Source organism: Elephas maximus, chromosome 4 (genome assembly GCF_024166365.1).
Source record: "Elephas maximus indicus isolate mEleMax1 chromosome 4, mEleMax1 primary haplotype, whole genome shotgun sequence".
Classification (NCBI taxonomy): domain Eukaryota; kingdom Metazoa; phylum Chordata; class Mammalia; order Proboscidea; family Elephantidae; genus Elephas; species Elephas maximus.
Genome location: NC_064822.1, coordinates 93,720,052 through 93,734,808, shown reverse-complemented (window position 1 = coordinate 93,734,808; position 14,757 = coordinate 93,720,052). Strand labels below are relative to the sequence as shown.

The window sequence follows — 14,757 nt, the reverse complement described above, 5'->3', positions numbered from 1 at the left end:
GATCAAAGTTATTGAAGGTTGAAATTTTTCAAGTGAACCCTGCTGCCTGTCCTTGAGTTAAAAAGGAATAATTAAAACAAGGAGTTACACGTCTGTGGTTAGGAGGCATTGCAATAGAAATTGCATTTTTAAGATATGAATGTCTTAGTAGGTGTTTTTCATGGATGACTGATTATTGCAGCATTAGGAAATACACAGTAATTAGCTGTCCTCTTACTGAGGGCAATTAATACTGAAATAATGATCACAGAAGTATTGAAACCAGTGTTACTCAGCATAATGCTTGAATGAACATGAACCTTTTGCACATGACTTACCATTACTTGTAAAATCCAAGTTGGTCAAAATGTCAGAGAATGTGACTTGTTTCTCAAGGTCTAGGTGGTTTGTGTTCATGAATAATAAGTAAGTATAAGCAAGGAAGTATTTTTCAGGGTCATGAGCTAATTCTGCTCTTTTACTTTGAGGTAAATTTAAAGATGTTTCTTTAATCAGCTGTGTGGACTGATGTCCTAAATTAATACATCTGATTCAGGTTATTTTTTTGTGATAATTCAAGGTTTTAAGCACTTTTGACTGATAAACAGTACCAAAGGAAAAAGAGTTTATTATCAATTAGTTTACACATAAAAATCTAAGTAAAGCAAATAAGCTATTTCCTAACAAAAAGTGATATAATTTATAAAATAAAAAATTTGTGAGGAAGAAGAAAGCAGATAAGATGTAAAAGCTTAGAGTCAGAAAAACAAACTAATACTTCCTAAAAACTAATAATTCCTTATGAAGCATTTTTACACACCTCCTAGAGTATGTCTTTGTAAAACTGAAACCTATATGATGTGCTGTGAAACTAGAAAGTTTTTTCTTATATATTATAAACATTTTATAAAAGGTTTAGATTTAGTTTATAAAGTTATATTACTATGTATATAAATGTGTAGAATTTAATAGAATTTACAAATTCTGTTAAACTGTAGTCAAACCACACTGTAGTAAAATGTCATATTGGGTTAAAAAATGAAAACCAATACTATTACTCTGCTTGATAAAGCATTTCGTTCATCACACTTAGATCTCTGTGACTTTTAGCTCTATGTAATGGAATCGACTCGACGGCACTGGGTTAATGTAAATTCCAAGGAGCCCGGGTGGTGCAGTGGTTAAGAGCTTGAGTGCTAACCAAAAGGTTGGTGGTTCAAACCTACCCACTGCTCTGTGGGAGAAAGATGTGGCAGTCTGCTTCCGTAAAGATTACAGCCATGGAAACCCTACGGGGCAGCTCTACTCTGTCCTATTGGGTTGCTAGGAGTCGGAATTGACTCCACTGCATTGGGTTTGGTTTTAATATAAATTCCTGTTTTAAAAATATAGATATGCTCTCACTTTAGCCACAGGTTTTGCTACAGGTTAAAACAAACAAGCAAACAAAGAGTAAACAAAGAGTTCCAGAAGTCTTCAGAATGACAGCAACTTTCCTAGTTAGTGCTTAGTCTTCTGCAGTAACTCCTTAGAGGTGAAGCTTCCTTTTGGATGTATTGATTCTGGTTGAGTTGTATTACATGCCTCATACAGATCTATTTTATTTATCAAAGAAGGCATTGCAAAACTTGGGTCCTGCCTCAATGTTATACATCCAGCAAATTCGGTTAAAATTTAATAGTTTGGAACTTGGGAATAATTTTTCTCTATAAAATGTTATAAATACACAGTTGCCAGGTATCCTGTCTCATTCACATGAAATGATTTTTTCTTATTGTATAGTGTGGTAAGAGCTATTTGGGAGGGAATAGGAAAAGGCAAAAAAGGGGAGAGAACCCTTTTTTCACTTTCATGGATGTAGGCAATCTTTGGGGGGAAAATGTGAATTTCTGCCTTAGGCATTCTTTCTTACTCCTTTCTGCTGACCTCCTTGTGCCAATGCTGCTTGGCTCCTTATGCAGTCCGTTTCTCAAGTTATTCTGCTCCATTCCAAAGTGCTCCCAATTTCAAAATTGCCTACCTTCTCTCCCATCTCCCTAAATTCCAACTTAAGAGCAAAACCTTCTGACTAAAGGAATTCCTACCAGTGGAAATGACTGATAACCAATAATCTTCCTTTCTAGGACATTTGTAATTTTGCAAGAAGATGCCATTAATCCAAATGGCAACATTTCAGGCAGCATGACCTAATGAAGAAGAAGGGGGAAAAAAAAAAATCAAGCAGTATAGTGAAGATATTTTCCGTTTCCTTCTGGCTGAGGGTTTCTAAAACCTACCTGGGACTTGACTTTTGGGTTTAGGTCTCCTAAGATGTCCCAGCTCTCATAGCTGCTTCTTTTCCTCCTCATTCACTCTACATATTCTTTAGGAGATCTGTCTTTTAATTTACTTTGTTTTGTGTTTTTGTTGGTCTTTGGTTGTAGTGGCTACAGGGCCTCTGACAACATAAGAGTTGATAGGAAGAGTGACAGCTAGGCCACTTGTAAGTCAGAAGCTGCATCTGTATTTAAAGAGAATGTACAAATTCTGTTTTACACGAAAAGTTTTGACATCTTTGCAGTACAACCAGTAGCTAATATGTGTGGTTTTAAGTTTGTTCTTCTACCTTTTTGTGCTTATTTTCTGTTGAGCAGTAAAATAACCCAAAGGCATAGATAGTAAGAAAATAAGGGAGTATCAAGGGTCATGGATGCCCTATTATGTTGCCTAGTTTTTTTTTTTTTTTAAAGCAGCTGAATATTTTACTTTTACATAGCTATCATTCAGCAAATGTTGTTACATTGTGAAACCATATTATATTTTAATCTTTTCAATACAAAGATTTTCTAAGGAAATGACTTGGAGCCTTCCACATTTGTCAGATGCTTTTTCAATATTCTTTCCATTTTTGCAATTCTGGATCCAAATTGCATGGCCCATTGTGGCAGAAGAGCAGAGGATATAAGACCAAGTTCCATAGCTGCAAGACGCAAAAGTCGTTTTTCACCAATGCCACAGGGTAAAGTCAAGTTTGCCTTTTCCCAAATTGATAAGGAATTTAAAAAGGAAACAGCATTTTCATCCAGGAAAGAAATCTTGCTTCTTTTCCATGATCACCAATAACTCTGTCATCACGACCAAGATTTCTAGAAGAAATTCGACCCAGTTCCATTTTTACTTCCTTATTCAATTCTTCTAACCCATGCGTCTGAAAGTGGACACGGTGACGTGAATAACCTGCAAATTGTTCATCTGCACCAATTCCAGTAAGAACGACCTTTGCATTGCCCTGATAGGATTTCACTTCATTCTGTGTTTCCCCTAGAAGCAAACCAGACTGCACAGCCGATGCTATCATCCAGAACTGTATCCAAGGGCTGAATTAATTGGCATATTCAGGTTCTTCTTAATTTTTGCAGTTCTTCCAGAGAGACAATAATTTCAACAAAATTCCAAATTCGGGAATTTGGCGTGTAGTTCCTTTAGCCCTGGCCTTCCTGTGATTTGATCTGGTACATTGAATTCTTTATCAGGATTATCATCAGCTGTGGCAGAAAGATTTTTAGAGAATTCTTCAGAAGGTATTTCACAATGGTTTTTCTGCTACTCTTTTTTTGGTTAAAACCGGTTGGTATAGTCTATAGTCAGGAAAGCCACGTTAAGGAGATCATTTGGTTCATCTACAGGAATATGACGGTCAGCAAGGGTTGCAATCACCATGGAATCAATGCCTCCAGGAAACAGAATTGTAACATTTGCTCTCCTATCACAAGTTTTCAAAGCATCATTTGGTGTCAAGCTTTCATCTCTAGGTAAATATAAGACACGTCTCTTGACCGCAATGCTCAGGACATCATTGAACTGCTGAACCACTTCCTTCATGTGGCTGTCAGTAAGACAGACTTGAAGTGTCTCTTTTGTAGCTGGGACTCTGGAAATGTCAATGTAATGAGTCTCAAATGAAGCTGGTGGCAACATCATATTTAAAGGAACAACAAGTTCTTCAAGATATATTTTGGCTTCATTTGCTTCCACTGATATGACCTTAGGCAAGTCTGCTGAAATTTTAGTCAGGCTATTAATACATTCTTTGGAAACATTCTCCTAAGAAATATATTTCCAAGGGTATAATTTAAAAATCACACATTTGGAAATGGCGGTAGATGACTTGAGATCAATTCTGAAAATTCCAGATGCTGGAACTTCTTGCCACTGATTGGCTACTCCAGATGTTTGGGTGTCAACTGAAGAGAGGCAAAAACTCTTACCCAAATTATTAAAATGCCAGAGCAAGCTACGGTGACCAAGAAAGTCCCTACCAAACCACAAATAATGAGTAGATGCTTGATAATATATAAAAGACCAAGGACCCTGGACTTCCGAGAAGACTGACAAAATATCAGATTCATTTTTACAAGAGGAAAGATATTAAACATAATTTGAGTGTCATTTTCTTCAGCTTCACCCTTTACTCCATTAAAGACTTCTCCATTCCACAGGAACACATTGCCTCTTTCATCTTCCCCAGGCTGGGGAGTCAAAACACCTCCCAAGTGAAGGACATGGCCGGAAAATAAACACTGGTAGTTAATATCAGACTTTAACAACTGTTTACTACTACTGGGTCCACGTTGTTTAAGATCATACAGTAAATCCTCTTTCAAATCTTTGCTGAAATGCTCAAGAGAAAAGTTTATAGAAGAACAAATGCCACACGTTGTTACGTGAAATTAAGTTGGCTATTTCTTGATTTTGGTCTTCTCTAAGTTTTCTATTTCTTGGTGTTCTTTTTTCAGTTCATCCAACATATTTTTGCTTTCAGAAAGCATTTCTGTTTGGTCTGCAAGAAAGAATATGTTGCTGTTTTGTTGCTGCTTATGTACTTTCCTGCTTTTCTTCAGGTTAGAAAGTTCATCTACAACCGTTTTTGTTCTTTAATCTTGCTGCTAAGATCCTCTTTGTGCGGGGTCGAGTTGTTGGAAGGGACCAGCACGGCACTGTCCTCCGGGTGGGCCCAGGACCTGGGCATCTCCGTGGAACACAAGATGTGCACAATGCATGGCGTCGCATGCACCCCAGCTGGCACCAGCCGCCCCCAGTTTTCTAGTTACACAAATGTTAGGATAATTGCCAAGATTTGTCATACTATCTTTTTTTTTTCCATATAGAAGCAGAATTGCAATGGAGATAAATGAAATAAAAACTGAGCTCTTTTAAGTTATGGAGAGATGTCAAATTATTAGCTTATTTCTCTCTCCCCTCCAACTCTCTTTTTAGACTATAGATTGCAGTATTTTTTAAAAAGGCAATTGGGAGGGCAGCAAAAGTTTTAAAGTAATATCTAAATATCTACTTATTATCATGTGTCAACCATATATTTAATATAGCTTTCTTATATAAGGTAAACAAAAATCTTTCATATTGAAAATAGAAAATTTGGGTTGTCATGGAGCCTTTGAGTCATTCATTGTAGGTCATTCTTATCTGTATAAACTTAATGAAGGCATAAAAAAATTGGATTTTTTTAAAAAAATTGTGCTTTATGGGTAAGTTCTTTTGATTTTTTTTCATCATGTTTATATGAATAAAGAAAACTTACACATTAAACATCATATTTTTGGATATCTAGCTTTAAATGACTTGAAATATAAAACAAAAGCCTCATTCGTTCCCTCAAGACTGCACTATATTTGTGTTTAGTGATAACGGGTTGAAACTATAGAAATACACAGATTGCTTAGCGATGACTTTTCGTTTTCTAGCTGCTATACTGGATCTTTTGATCCGTGATGAATATCACCTTATAGACTTCTTTCTCAGAGAAATTGCTAAGTCTCTTCTTGTACTAGCAGCATATAAACTGATTGAGAAAAACAATCACAGACCAGAAAACAATGAAAATCACATGTGAACATACATGTTATAAAATGGAAATGAGAAGAACTACTTGATAAAATATACCTTGGATGCAATCTCTTCATTTTAAAATATTGATAATTTCGAGAAGTATTTTGGAATTCTGAGAAGTGTGCTGTATCAAGATTGCTGTTAGGCTTAATCAGAGCCTAGCATATCTACCTTTATGTTACATGGCAAATATTGGTGTTCAGTACATTCCATTGAGTGAAGACCCTCAAGTTCGTGTATTGAATATCTTTTAAAATATATTTAAAGGCCAAAACTGACTATTTATGATTTTATTACTCTTTTCTGATTAAAAAACATTCTACTAATAGAAAGTACTTCATTTCCCATTTTATTGCCATCTTTGCCTTAGTTGTTTTTGCTAGTTTGTAATACTTAGTATAGTAAAATTTTTAATCCCAATATTATGAGATTTTCTTTTCAATTAATAAAATTACAGTTTTTCACTGATAACATAACAACCATTTTCATTTTCCATAATACAATTTCATATGTAATTTTGAAGTAGGAGTTCTTTTTTTAGATTAGTGATGTTTACACGTGGTATATTAAAACAGAAAATTAAATTTTAAAAGTAGTTTCGTAGTGTGTAGTGCTAGTGGTAATATAGTATGGTATAAAGGCATTACTTTTTGATGCTCTTTTAATGATGCCATTGAAATGTCTTTTGTAAAGGTTTACAAGGAAAAGGATACCATGGAAAGTGGGTTTTTTGGGGGAAGCTAAGATAATTGATCTATTTTCCGACTAAAAAACAATGACATCTAAACCATGTCCTACTACTTAAAAACATGTAAATAGAGGCTGTAGATTTTACTGTTGAGTAATTTGAGCTGATAGTTTCTATACTTTTCTTAGATACAATGCTGCTTGTTCTTCTACTTACTTTTTATTCATACAAAATGTATTGCCTTTTTACTGTGTATTATCCTTTAATGGTATCTTTTAAAATTTATTTTAAAGTCTTCAAGCTCATGTGTCATTTTTACCTTCTTATCACTTTCGCTTTTTACTGTCTGGTTTGTCCTTCATTGGCTTGGCCTTCCAATACTGTGCCTCCTGATTTTGAAGGCTACAGAAACTTGAGGAAAGCAATCGAGAAGAAAGAAGGTTGGAATATTTCTCAGGTTTTTCATTAAAATGTCATTTAAATACTTAGTTGCTATTCCCAAAGAAATGTGTTATAGAGTTATCGATTGTTTCAGACTAGATTAGCCAGATGCTCCTAAAAGTAATGATGATTTTATACGTAAAACAAACAAAATTGCTTTTTAAGAATAAAACCCATAGTAGTTACATGAATTAAAATTCAGGCAATTTTATGTGATTTCAAAATAAGCTATCGTAATTTTGATGGGGATTTACCTTTTTAGGCTAAAATTACCAAAAAAAAAAAAAGTAACAATAGCATTTGACTTGTTAGAAAAAACTCAATACTGCTGTAACTTCAGAAACTTGTGAGCAAGCTGGGAATTATTAATTGCGTGGGAATTGGCATTTTGTGACAGCACGTGCTAAATCATGGGTGGCTGTCTCTCTCCTGTCTTCTTCCTTATTTGGTGTAATCTTTGTTCGGAAAACAACATAATGGCAACAACGCAAAAGAAACTGTGGCCTTATTATGGATAAGATTTACAAGGCATTCTTAAGGTTGGACTAGAAAAATAATTCCTACTTTTAAAATGATTTGAAATAGGCATTGAAACCAGGATAGTCTCCTTTTTTTCCGTTTGAAATTTGAGTAATATTTAGAAACATATTTCTGAATTCTGTATATAGTAAATATCTACATTTTAATAATTTGGAATTGTGGTTATTTAAACAAGTTTCAATGATTATTTTAGTTCCTCTTATCAGAACAGAACATTTTTTCATATATTTTTCTAAATAAATCCAGCTTATATAGATAATTAAGAAAAAAAAGTAACTTCCAAATAATATTTGAGTATTTTAGAAACAACACTTTAGAAATTTTTTCTTTTACTTCAATAAACTTTTGAGAACCTTATGAGGCAGCAATAAGTTAAACTAATATTTTGCTTTAAATATCTGAAAGCTTAAAAATTATAGTATCTTTAAACTATTCCTTAATTTTTATTTTTTTAATTATGTTGTATATATTATATAGTATTATTAAGTTTCTATAGTTATATTCTATAACTTCTTTAAAGTATTCTATAAGTAGAATATATAGTAAAACCCATGAAAGCCAGAACCTATGTAAGGCAGAAACCTGTCACAGAAGGAAAACTCGAATATTTTTCCGCTAAAATGAGCGATAGAAAAGTGGTAAGGCTGCACCCTGTCAAAGGTGGAAAACTTATAAAACAATGAATAATAAGGTAGTTCTATCACGTTCTGGCTGTCACAGGTTTCACTGTAATTCTAATTGTCCTTAGGTCACACTGTATAAATTTGGGACATTATATTTATCATTCAAATTAAATTAAGGCATTAAAATTATGAGATTTCCTCCATTTTGGTGGAAGATCAAATTAGATGCATAGTTAAAGTAGCATGTGGAAGCATTTTTCCACATTCAAATATTCAAGTCCTTTAATGTACTTAGTAAATAGTAAATACCTTCCAAATTTTATACAATTTCTAAAGGATAGAAAAGGCAAGGTAGTTTGGTGTTCTAAGGCAATACTTCTTAATTGTATGTGTCTACAAATCACTTGGAGATCTTGCTAAAGTGAAACTTGTGATTTGGCAGAGCTGAGATGTAGCCTGAGATTGTGCATTTCTATCAAGCTTCTCTGTGAAGCCGATGCTTCCAGGACTGTGAACTGAACTTTGAGTGCAAGCTTCTGGAATACTGGCCTGGGGATCAGGACACCGGGTTCGAGTCTAATTGAGTCTATTAACTTCCCCTTGGCCACAGTTTCTTTTCTGGTTGTCAAATGAAGGGGTTAAACATGATTGCTAAAGTTCCTTCTGGCTCCAAGATTCTGATTCTATGTATGTATTAAAGTGCACGGTTAAATAGCTTCTTTTGCTGCTTTTATAGTTATTTTAGATATCAGTTTGCCTCTGTTTATTGAGGAAAACTTGAATATTTAAGGTATAATAATTATTAAGTATCAACTTATATTTTGAAATCGTAAGTCTTAAAAGTGATTTGTAAAGGTAAATTAATAATGTTAAGGTAGAACTGCTGATTTTTCTGCATCAGAAAGTGGCATGAACAACTTATAACCTATGAGTTAACAACTTAATAGATAAATGAAAGGTATCATTTGTTAAGCTGGATATTAGTGACTTAGAGGGAGCAAGGGGGTGGGTCGGGTGCAGTGTTCAGAATAAGGTAGTTTTTTGTATAAACCTGAGTAAAAGGTGATTTGAGTTGGAACTTGAAGTAACAAAGGAAACAACAATACAGAGAAATGCGTGCTGCAACAGTAGTATGTGAGGGAAAAAAAACTGCGTAACGGTGGGAGAGGGGAGAGCTAGAGGGAGATGCGTTCAAGGAGAAGGACGAAAGCAGTGTTGAGTACTTGACTTTTCTATTTCTGTTAACTTAAATATTCTCCTTTCCTAGCCTTAAACTTTATGCCTAAACCCAAAGTATAGCACTGTTCGAGTGTATGGTGCTGGTTCTTTAATGGGATGATGGGATAAATGAGGAATTTCTTTCTAGATTTTAAACTATCTGTGAGAAACAGGGTCCTGAGGTGAAACTTTTAGAGCTTATGCAATAGTGTTTGATAAAAGGTAGGGAGGGGGGAAGGATCACTGGATATTCTTTCATCATCACAGTGCCTTACATTTGTAGGGTGCTTTATAGTGTACTGGAGCCCGAGTGGCACAGTGGTTAAGAGCTCAGCTGCTAACCAAAAGGTCAGTAGTTTGAATCCACCAGCTGTTCCTTGGAAGCCCTGTGGGGCAGTTCTACTCTGTCCTGTAGGGTTGCTATGAGTCAGAACTGACTCAATGGCAATGGGTTTGGTTTTTTTAATAATATAGCAAGTTGTTTTTGCAGGTGAATCATTGCGAAAAAGTCCTCCAAAGCAGGTCTAGTGTTTAGGGTTTTATGTATGTATACAGCAAAGGATACACCATATTTCTATGCAACTAACACGTGCCTTCTGTGTTTGTTTGCTGGTCTCGCCCTCTCCCCATGAGGTATTTTTTGTAAGTGCACTACGCTAATTTTTTCTTTTTTTTTTTACAGCAACATGTAGAAGAGGATTAGCATAGTAGTGGTTGTGAGAGGAGGGGAGGGTGTGGCAGGCAAACAAATGCAGAAGGTGCGCGTTATTTGTGTAAAATACAGTAATATTGCCTTTGTATTTGGAATCAAACTAATTCTATAGGCTGAACAATCCAAGGGTAAAAAGTATAAATAAAATAACTATAACTCTTTCCTTTTCATCCTTCCCTAAAAAACATATAATGATTGCTTCCTTAGCGTATGTGTACTGTCCAAGTGAGAATTAAGTAATTTACCCTTGTTGACTCCTTTTAATTCTTGAGCATTGCTTTTTCAGGTTGTATTACCTACCGCTATTAAAACATATCATTGTGCATTTTCCTCACATTTTAAAATAGATATTGCTTTAAAATAGTATTTTAACTTTTCCAAAAGCTATACTAGGTAAATAAAAACACCAGATTTTTTTTTAAAGATAAGTACAAGGCCTAAATAAAATTTTTAGCCTAGAAGCTAAAGATAAACTCAGTATTAGAACAATTACTTAATCTAGTAGAGTATCTGAAACAAATGGTAGCTGTTATGAATCTATTTTGATAAGCTCTTTCTAGGAGAATTTTATTCGGAGACTATTGCCTTATTTGCATACTCTATTAATCCGTAACAATTTAAAAGTATTACTATAGCACAAAAGTCATTTATATGTATGTTCATTTAGTTTGTTTTCTTAATATTATTTAGCTTGATTTATTATATGATTCTAGTGAACATAAGTGTAACTTTTATGCGTAGTTGATTGTGGTTGCTAAACCCAAAAAGGATCAATGTGATTTGAATGTACAAAAACTGCTCACTTCAGAGTTTACTATCTCTTCAGGGCCACCAGGGCTGAATTAGTTTAGCTATAACCATTACCTGGCACCATTGTGTAGTTATAGTTGTGTGTACTAGATAACCGAAGGGGAAAGCTTCCAATTGTACAGTGAATCTTGAGGCAGGCCTTGGAATTTCTTACCCAGTCAAAGACAGTTTTGGAGTGCAAGGGTCCATTTTTGTGAGACTATAATGGGAGTAAGCCCTGTGTTGTAGGGATGGCCTAGGAAAAAAGAGCCTGTGCTACTACTGAAACGAAACCTGGGCAGTTGGGTGGATGTAGCCAGTGTAGGCAGGCTTACTGGGAGCAGATTTATTTTGGATCTTCATAATTATTCTTAAGTTTATTTGAATATCAATAGAAGTACAGTCTTTGTACTCTTAGGTAAGAAAAGTTTTATGCATTTAGATTAGAAAAAAAATGTTTTCTTTGCTTGGATTTTATTTGCCTTTGAGTTTAAATTGCTTTAGGGTCTAGTTAGTTGGTTATTACTATGACTAGTTCTCAACTATCTCAGCAGGTCTTATGCTTCAGGGTATAACCTATTCCTCAGTGTTTCTAGAGAATAAGCTTTTCCTCCCATGATATAAACCACTACACAATTAATTGAATGATGACTTCTATGTTCCTCTGAAGCATCAGATATTATAGTTTTTTTCAGTCAAATAATCGGCTCATCGTGTTTGTTTTCACAAATAATTGACATTTTATAAAACTCTGGGAGAAAAAAGTGAACAATTTTCCACTCTAATTTAACACTGTATCCTTATGTTTCTTTTTTTAGTGTGACTGGCAAAGAGGACAATATTGACACTGACCAAGAGAAGAAAGAAGAAAAAGGTGTTTCAGAAAGAGAAAACACTGAATTAGAAGTAGTAAGTATGAAGGAATGAATTTGTAAATTTTAATCACTGGATTAAATTGTTCTTGGTTGCAGATAACTGTATTAATTTAAATGTAGAAAAGGGAAATAGTTATGATGCACACAGTATAGCCTGTTTCCTTGAGGGCTTCTTTTCCTTACACGCATGAATAGTAAAATATTGGCAATTCTCAATCTTGTTTCTTGTCAAAGCGTTTCGTGGGGGTGAGGAGAAGGTGATAGATTATTATGAGAGATTAAGTAATCTTTGATTTAAGACAAAATTATCATTCAATAACTTTAAAATCTTAGTGATTTTTTAGTTGATATAAAAGTGAAATTTTTGTCTTTTTGTACTTCAGTCCCTCTTATGAAGTAATCAGTTTGCTTTGCCAATATTATTTTATTGTCACAACTCATATTCTAGGAAGAAAGTCAAGAAGTAAGTGATCATGAGGATGAGGAAGAAGAAGAGGAGGAGGAGGAAGATGACATTGAAGGGGGTGAAAGCTCTGATGAATCAGATTCCGAATCAGATGAAAAAGGTGCTTGCCCCTTAGTACATAAAATTCATTTTGGGGAACTTGTTTAAACTATTAGAAAACAAAAATGTATTCTTTGCTTGGATTTTTTTTTTTCCCTTCGAGTTTAAATTGCTTTAGGGTCTAGTTAGTTGGTTATTACTATGACTAGTTCTTAGCTACCTCAGCAGGTCTCATGCTTCAGGGTATTTCATCCTTGTTGAAAGCACCTTTTCTAAAATTTATTTCATTTTTGTTGTTGAGAATACACACAACAAAACATTCACCAATTCAATTTCTACATGTATAATTCAGTGACATTATTACATTCTTTGAGTTGTGCAACCCTTCTCACCCTCCTATACCACGTCGTTTCTCCCCAATTAACATAAACTCACTGTCTCCTAAGTTTCTTGTCTAATCTTTTGAGTTGCTGTTGTCAGTTTGGTCCCATATAAATAGATCTTAGAAGAGCACAATGCTCAAGGCAGATTTTTTTTTACTAGTTAAGCTAAACTATTATTTGGTTTTAAGAGGACTTCAGGGGATATTTTTGTTTTAAGGTTTAAAGATTATCTCAGAGCAATAGTTTCAGGGGTTCATCCAGCCTCTATGGCTCCGGAAAGTCTAGCATCCATGGAAATTTGAAATTCTCTTCTGCATTTTCCCCCTTTTCGTCAGGATTCTTCTATAGACTCTTTGATCAAAACGTTCAGTAATGGTTAGCCTGGTAGCGTCCATTTCCTCTGATCTCATGGCAAAGGAGGTAGTTGTTCATGGAGGCAGTTAGTCACACATTCCATATCTTCCTTTTATTCCTGACTTTCTCTCTTCCTCTGTTGCTCCAGGTGAATAGGGACCAACTGTTGTACACTAAAACCTATGAAAGCTGGAATCTGTGTAAGGTGGAAACCTGTCAGAGAAGGAAAACTCAAATATTTCCTACTAATAAACAGCAATAGAAAAGTGATAAGAGTGCACCCTGTCAAAAGCAGAAAACTTGGGAGACCCAGACAAACATGGCAGTTCCATCAAAACATGTTTCACTGCACCTTGAATGGCCACTTACAAGCTTTTAAGACCCCAGGCACTACACGATGGACTAGGAGGTAGAGCAGAAGCACTGAACATGTTATTAGGCCAGTTGACTGGGATGTTCCAGAAAACCCTGACTTTAAACTTCCAAAACAAGGAACCAAATCCCATTAGGTGTTTGGTTGTACCTAAGCAGCCTCAGAAGCTAGCTACTCTTTTTTGTTGTTGTTGTAAATATAGTGATCACACAATTTTTGCCATTTCAACTTTCCACATGTCTACAACTTATTGAGAGCAATTACCTTAACTGGAAATGCAACCCTACCTTTATCTATGTGATTTTTCCATCACTGTAAGCCTACTCCCCCCTTCCCTTCTCCCTCCTACCCAGGGTAACCTACAGAAGATAGTGCCTATGGGAATTAGTTTTAAATTGCTGAATGATCTCTTATAGCTGGCAATGGAGGTTATGATGGCCAAGAGAAACTGCTCATTAGCGCCCCTCTTCAAGCAGCACCCAGGGCACATACCCTACCTGCCATACCTTAGTTAAACCTCTGCTTCCACCCCTGGTAACCACTAAGAAACTTTGATCTCTATACATTTGCCTGTTTTTGTCTTTTATATAAGTGAGGTTATACAGTATTTGTCTTTTCATGGTTGACTTATTTCACTCAGCATAATATCTTCAAGCTTCATCCATGTTGTAGCATGTATCAAAACTTTGTTTCTCTTACTGGCTGCATAGTATTCCATTATATGTATGTGCCACATATTATTTATCCATTTTTCCTTTGATGGGCATTTATTTCCACCTTTTGGTTACTGTGAATAGTGCTGCAATGAATGTAACTGTATAAGTGTCTGAGTCTCTGCTTTCAAGTCTTTTGGGTATATACCTAGGAGTGGAATTGTAGCTTTTATAATTACAGTCATGCATCGCTTAATGTCTATGATACGTTCTATGAAATAAAATGTTATGTGATTTGGATGTTGTGCGAGTACCATATTATATACAGGCAGTCCCCAGATTATGAAATCTGACTTATGGACAACTTGTACTTAAGAACGGACCACCATAAAGCCTATTATATTAAAATTTTAAGTTAAATACATACAATGGTTTGTAATAACAAACGAGTGTACTACTTTGTGATGCTCATGAAAACATTGTGTGATTTGGAGGTGTTTCTTAAGTGTTAACATCTGCTACATCCTGTTCTCAATTCGGGCTTTCTGAGCTCTATTATAACCTTATACAGCATATACGTGGTTGGATGTTACCCAAATGGACGTTACGCGGCACATGACTGTACTGACTTCCATATGCCCTCCAAGGCCAATGTACTAAGCAAGTGAAGAATTTCTTCCCTTATTGGATTTAGGGACTGTGTGATTTCTATTTTTATTTAGTACAATTAGTATCTGT

At 35.1% G+C, this 14,757-nt stretch overlaps 1 protein-coding gene and 2 pseudogenes across 9 annotated transcripts in view; 1 reads left to right on the top strand and 2 right to left on the bottom strand.

Moving 5' to 3' along the window:
• Positions 1 to 14,757, top strand: part of KIF21A (kinesin family member 21A) — a 170,947-nt gene that overhangs the window by 103,356 nt on the left and 52,834 nt on the right. For 5 of the 9 annotated variants that reach the window (XM_049882816.1, XM_049882824.1, XM_049882819.1 and 2 more), the window contains exons 12-14: positions 6,955 to 6,993; positions 11,695 to 11,785; positions 12,200 to 12,317. In XM_049882816.1, coding sequence (XP_049738773.1) covers positions 6,955 to 6,993; positions 11,695 to 11,785; positions 12,200 to 12,317 — 248 coding nt within the window. The remainder of the gene's footprint in view (positions 1 to 6,954; positions 6,994 to 11,694; positions 11,786 to 12,199; positions 12,318 to 14,757) is intronic. The other 4 variants (XM_049882821.1, XM_049882820.1, XM_049882825.1 and 1 more) reach the window with 1 other exon arrangement.
• On the bottom strand, positions 2,773 to 4,679 carry LOC126074798 (asparagine synthetase domain-containing protein 1-like; annotated as a pseudogene).
• LOC126074797 (ASNSD1 upstream open reading frame protein-like) lies at positions 4,751 to 4,987 on the bottom strand (annotated as a pseudogene).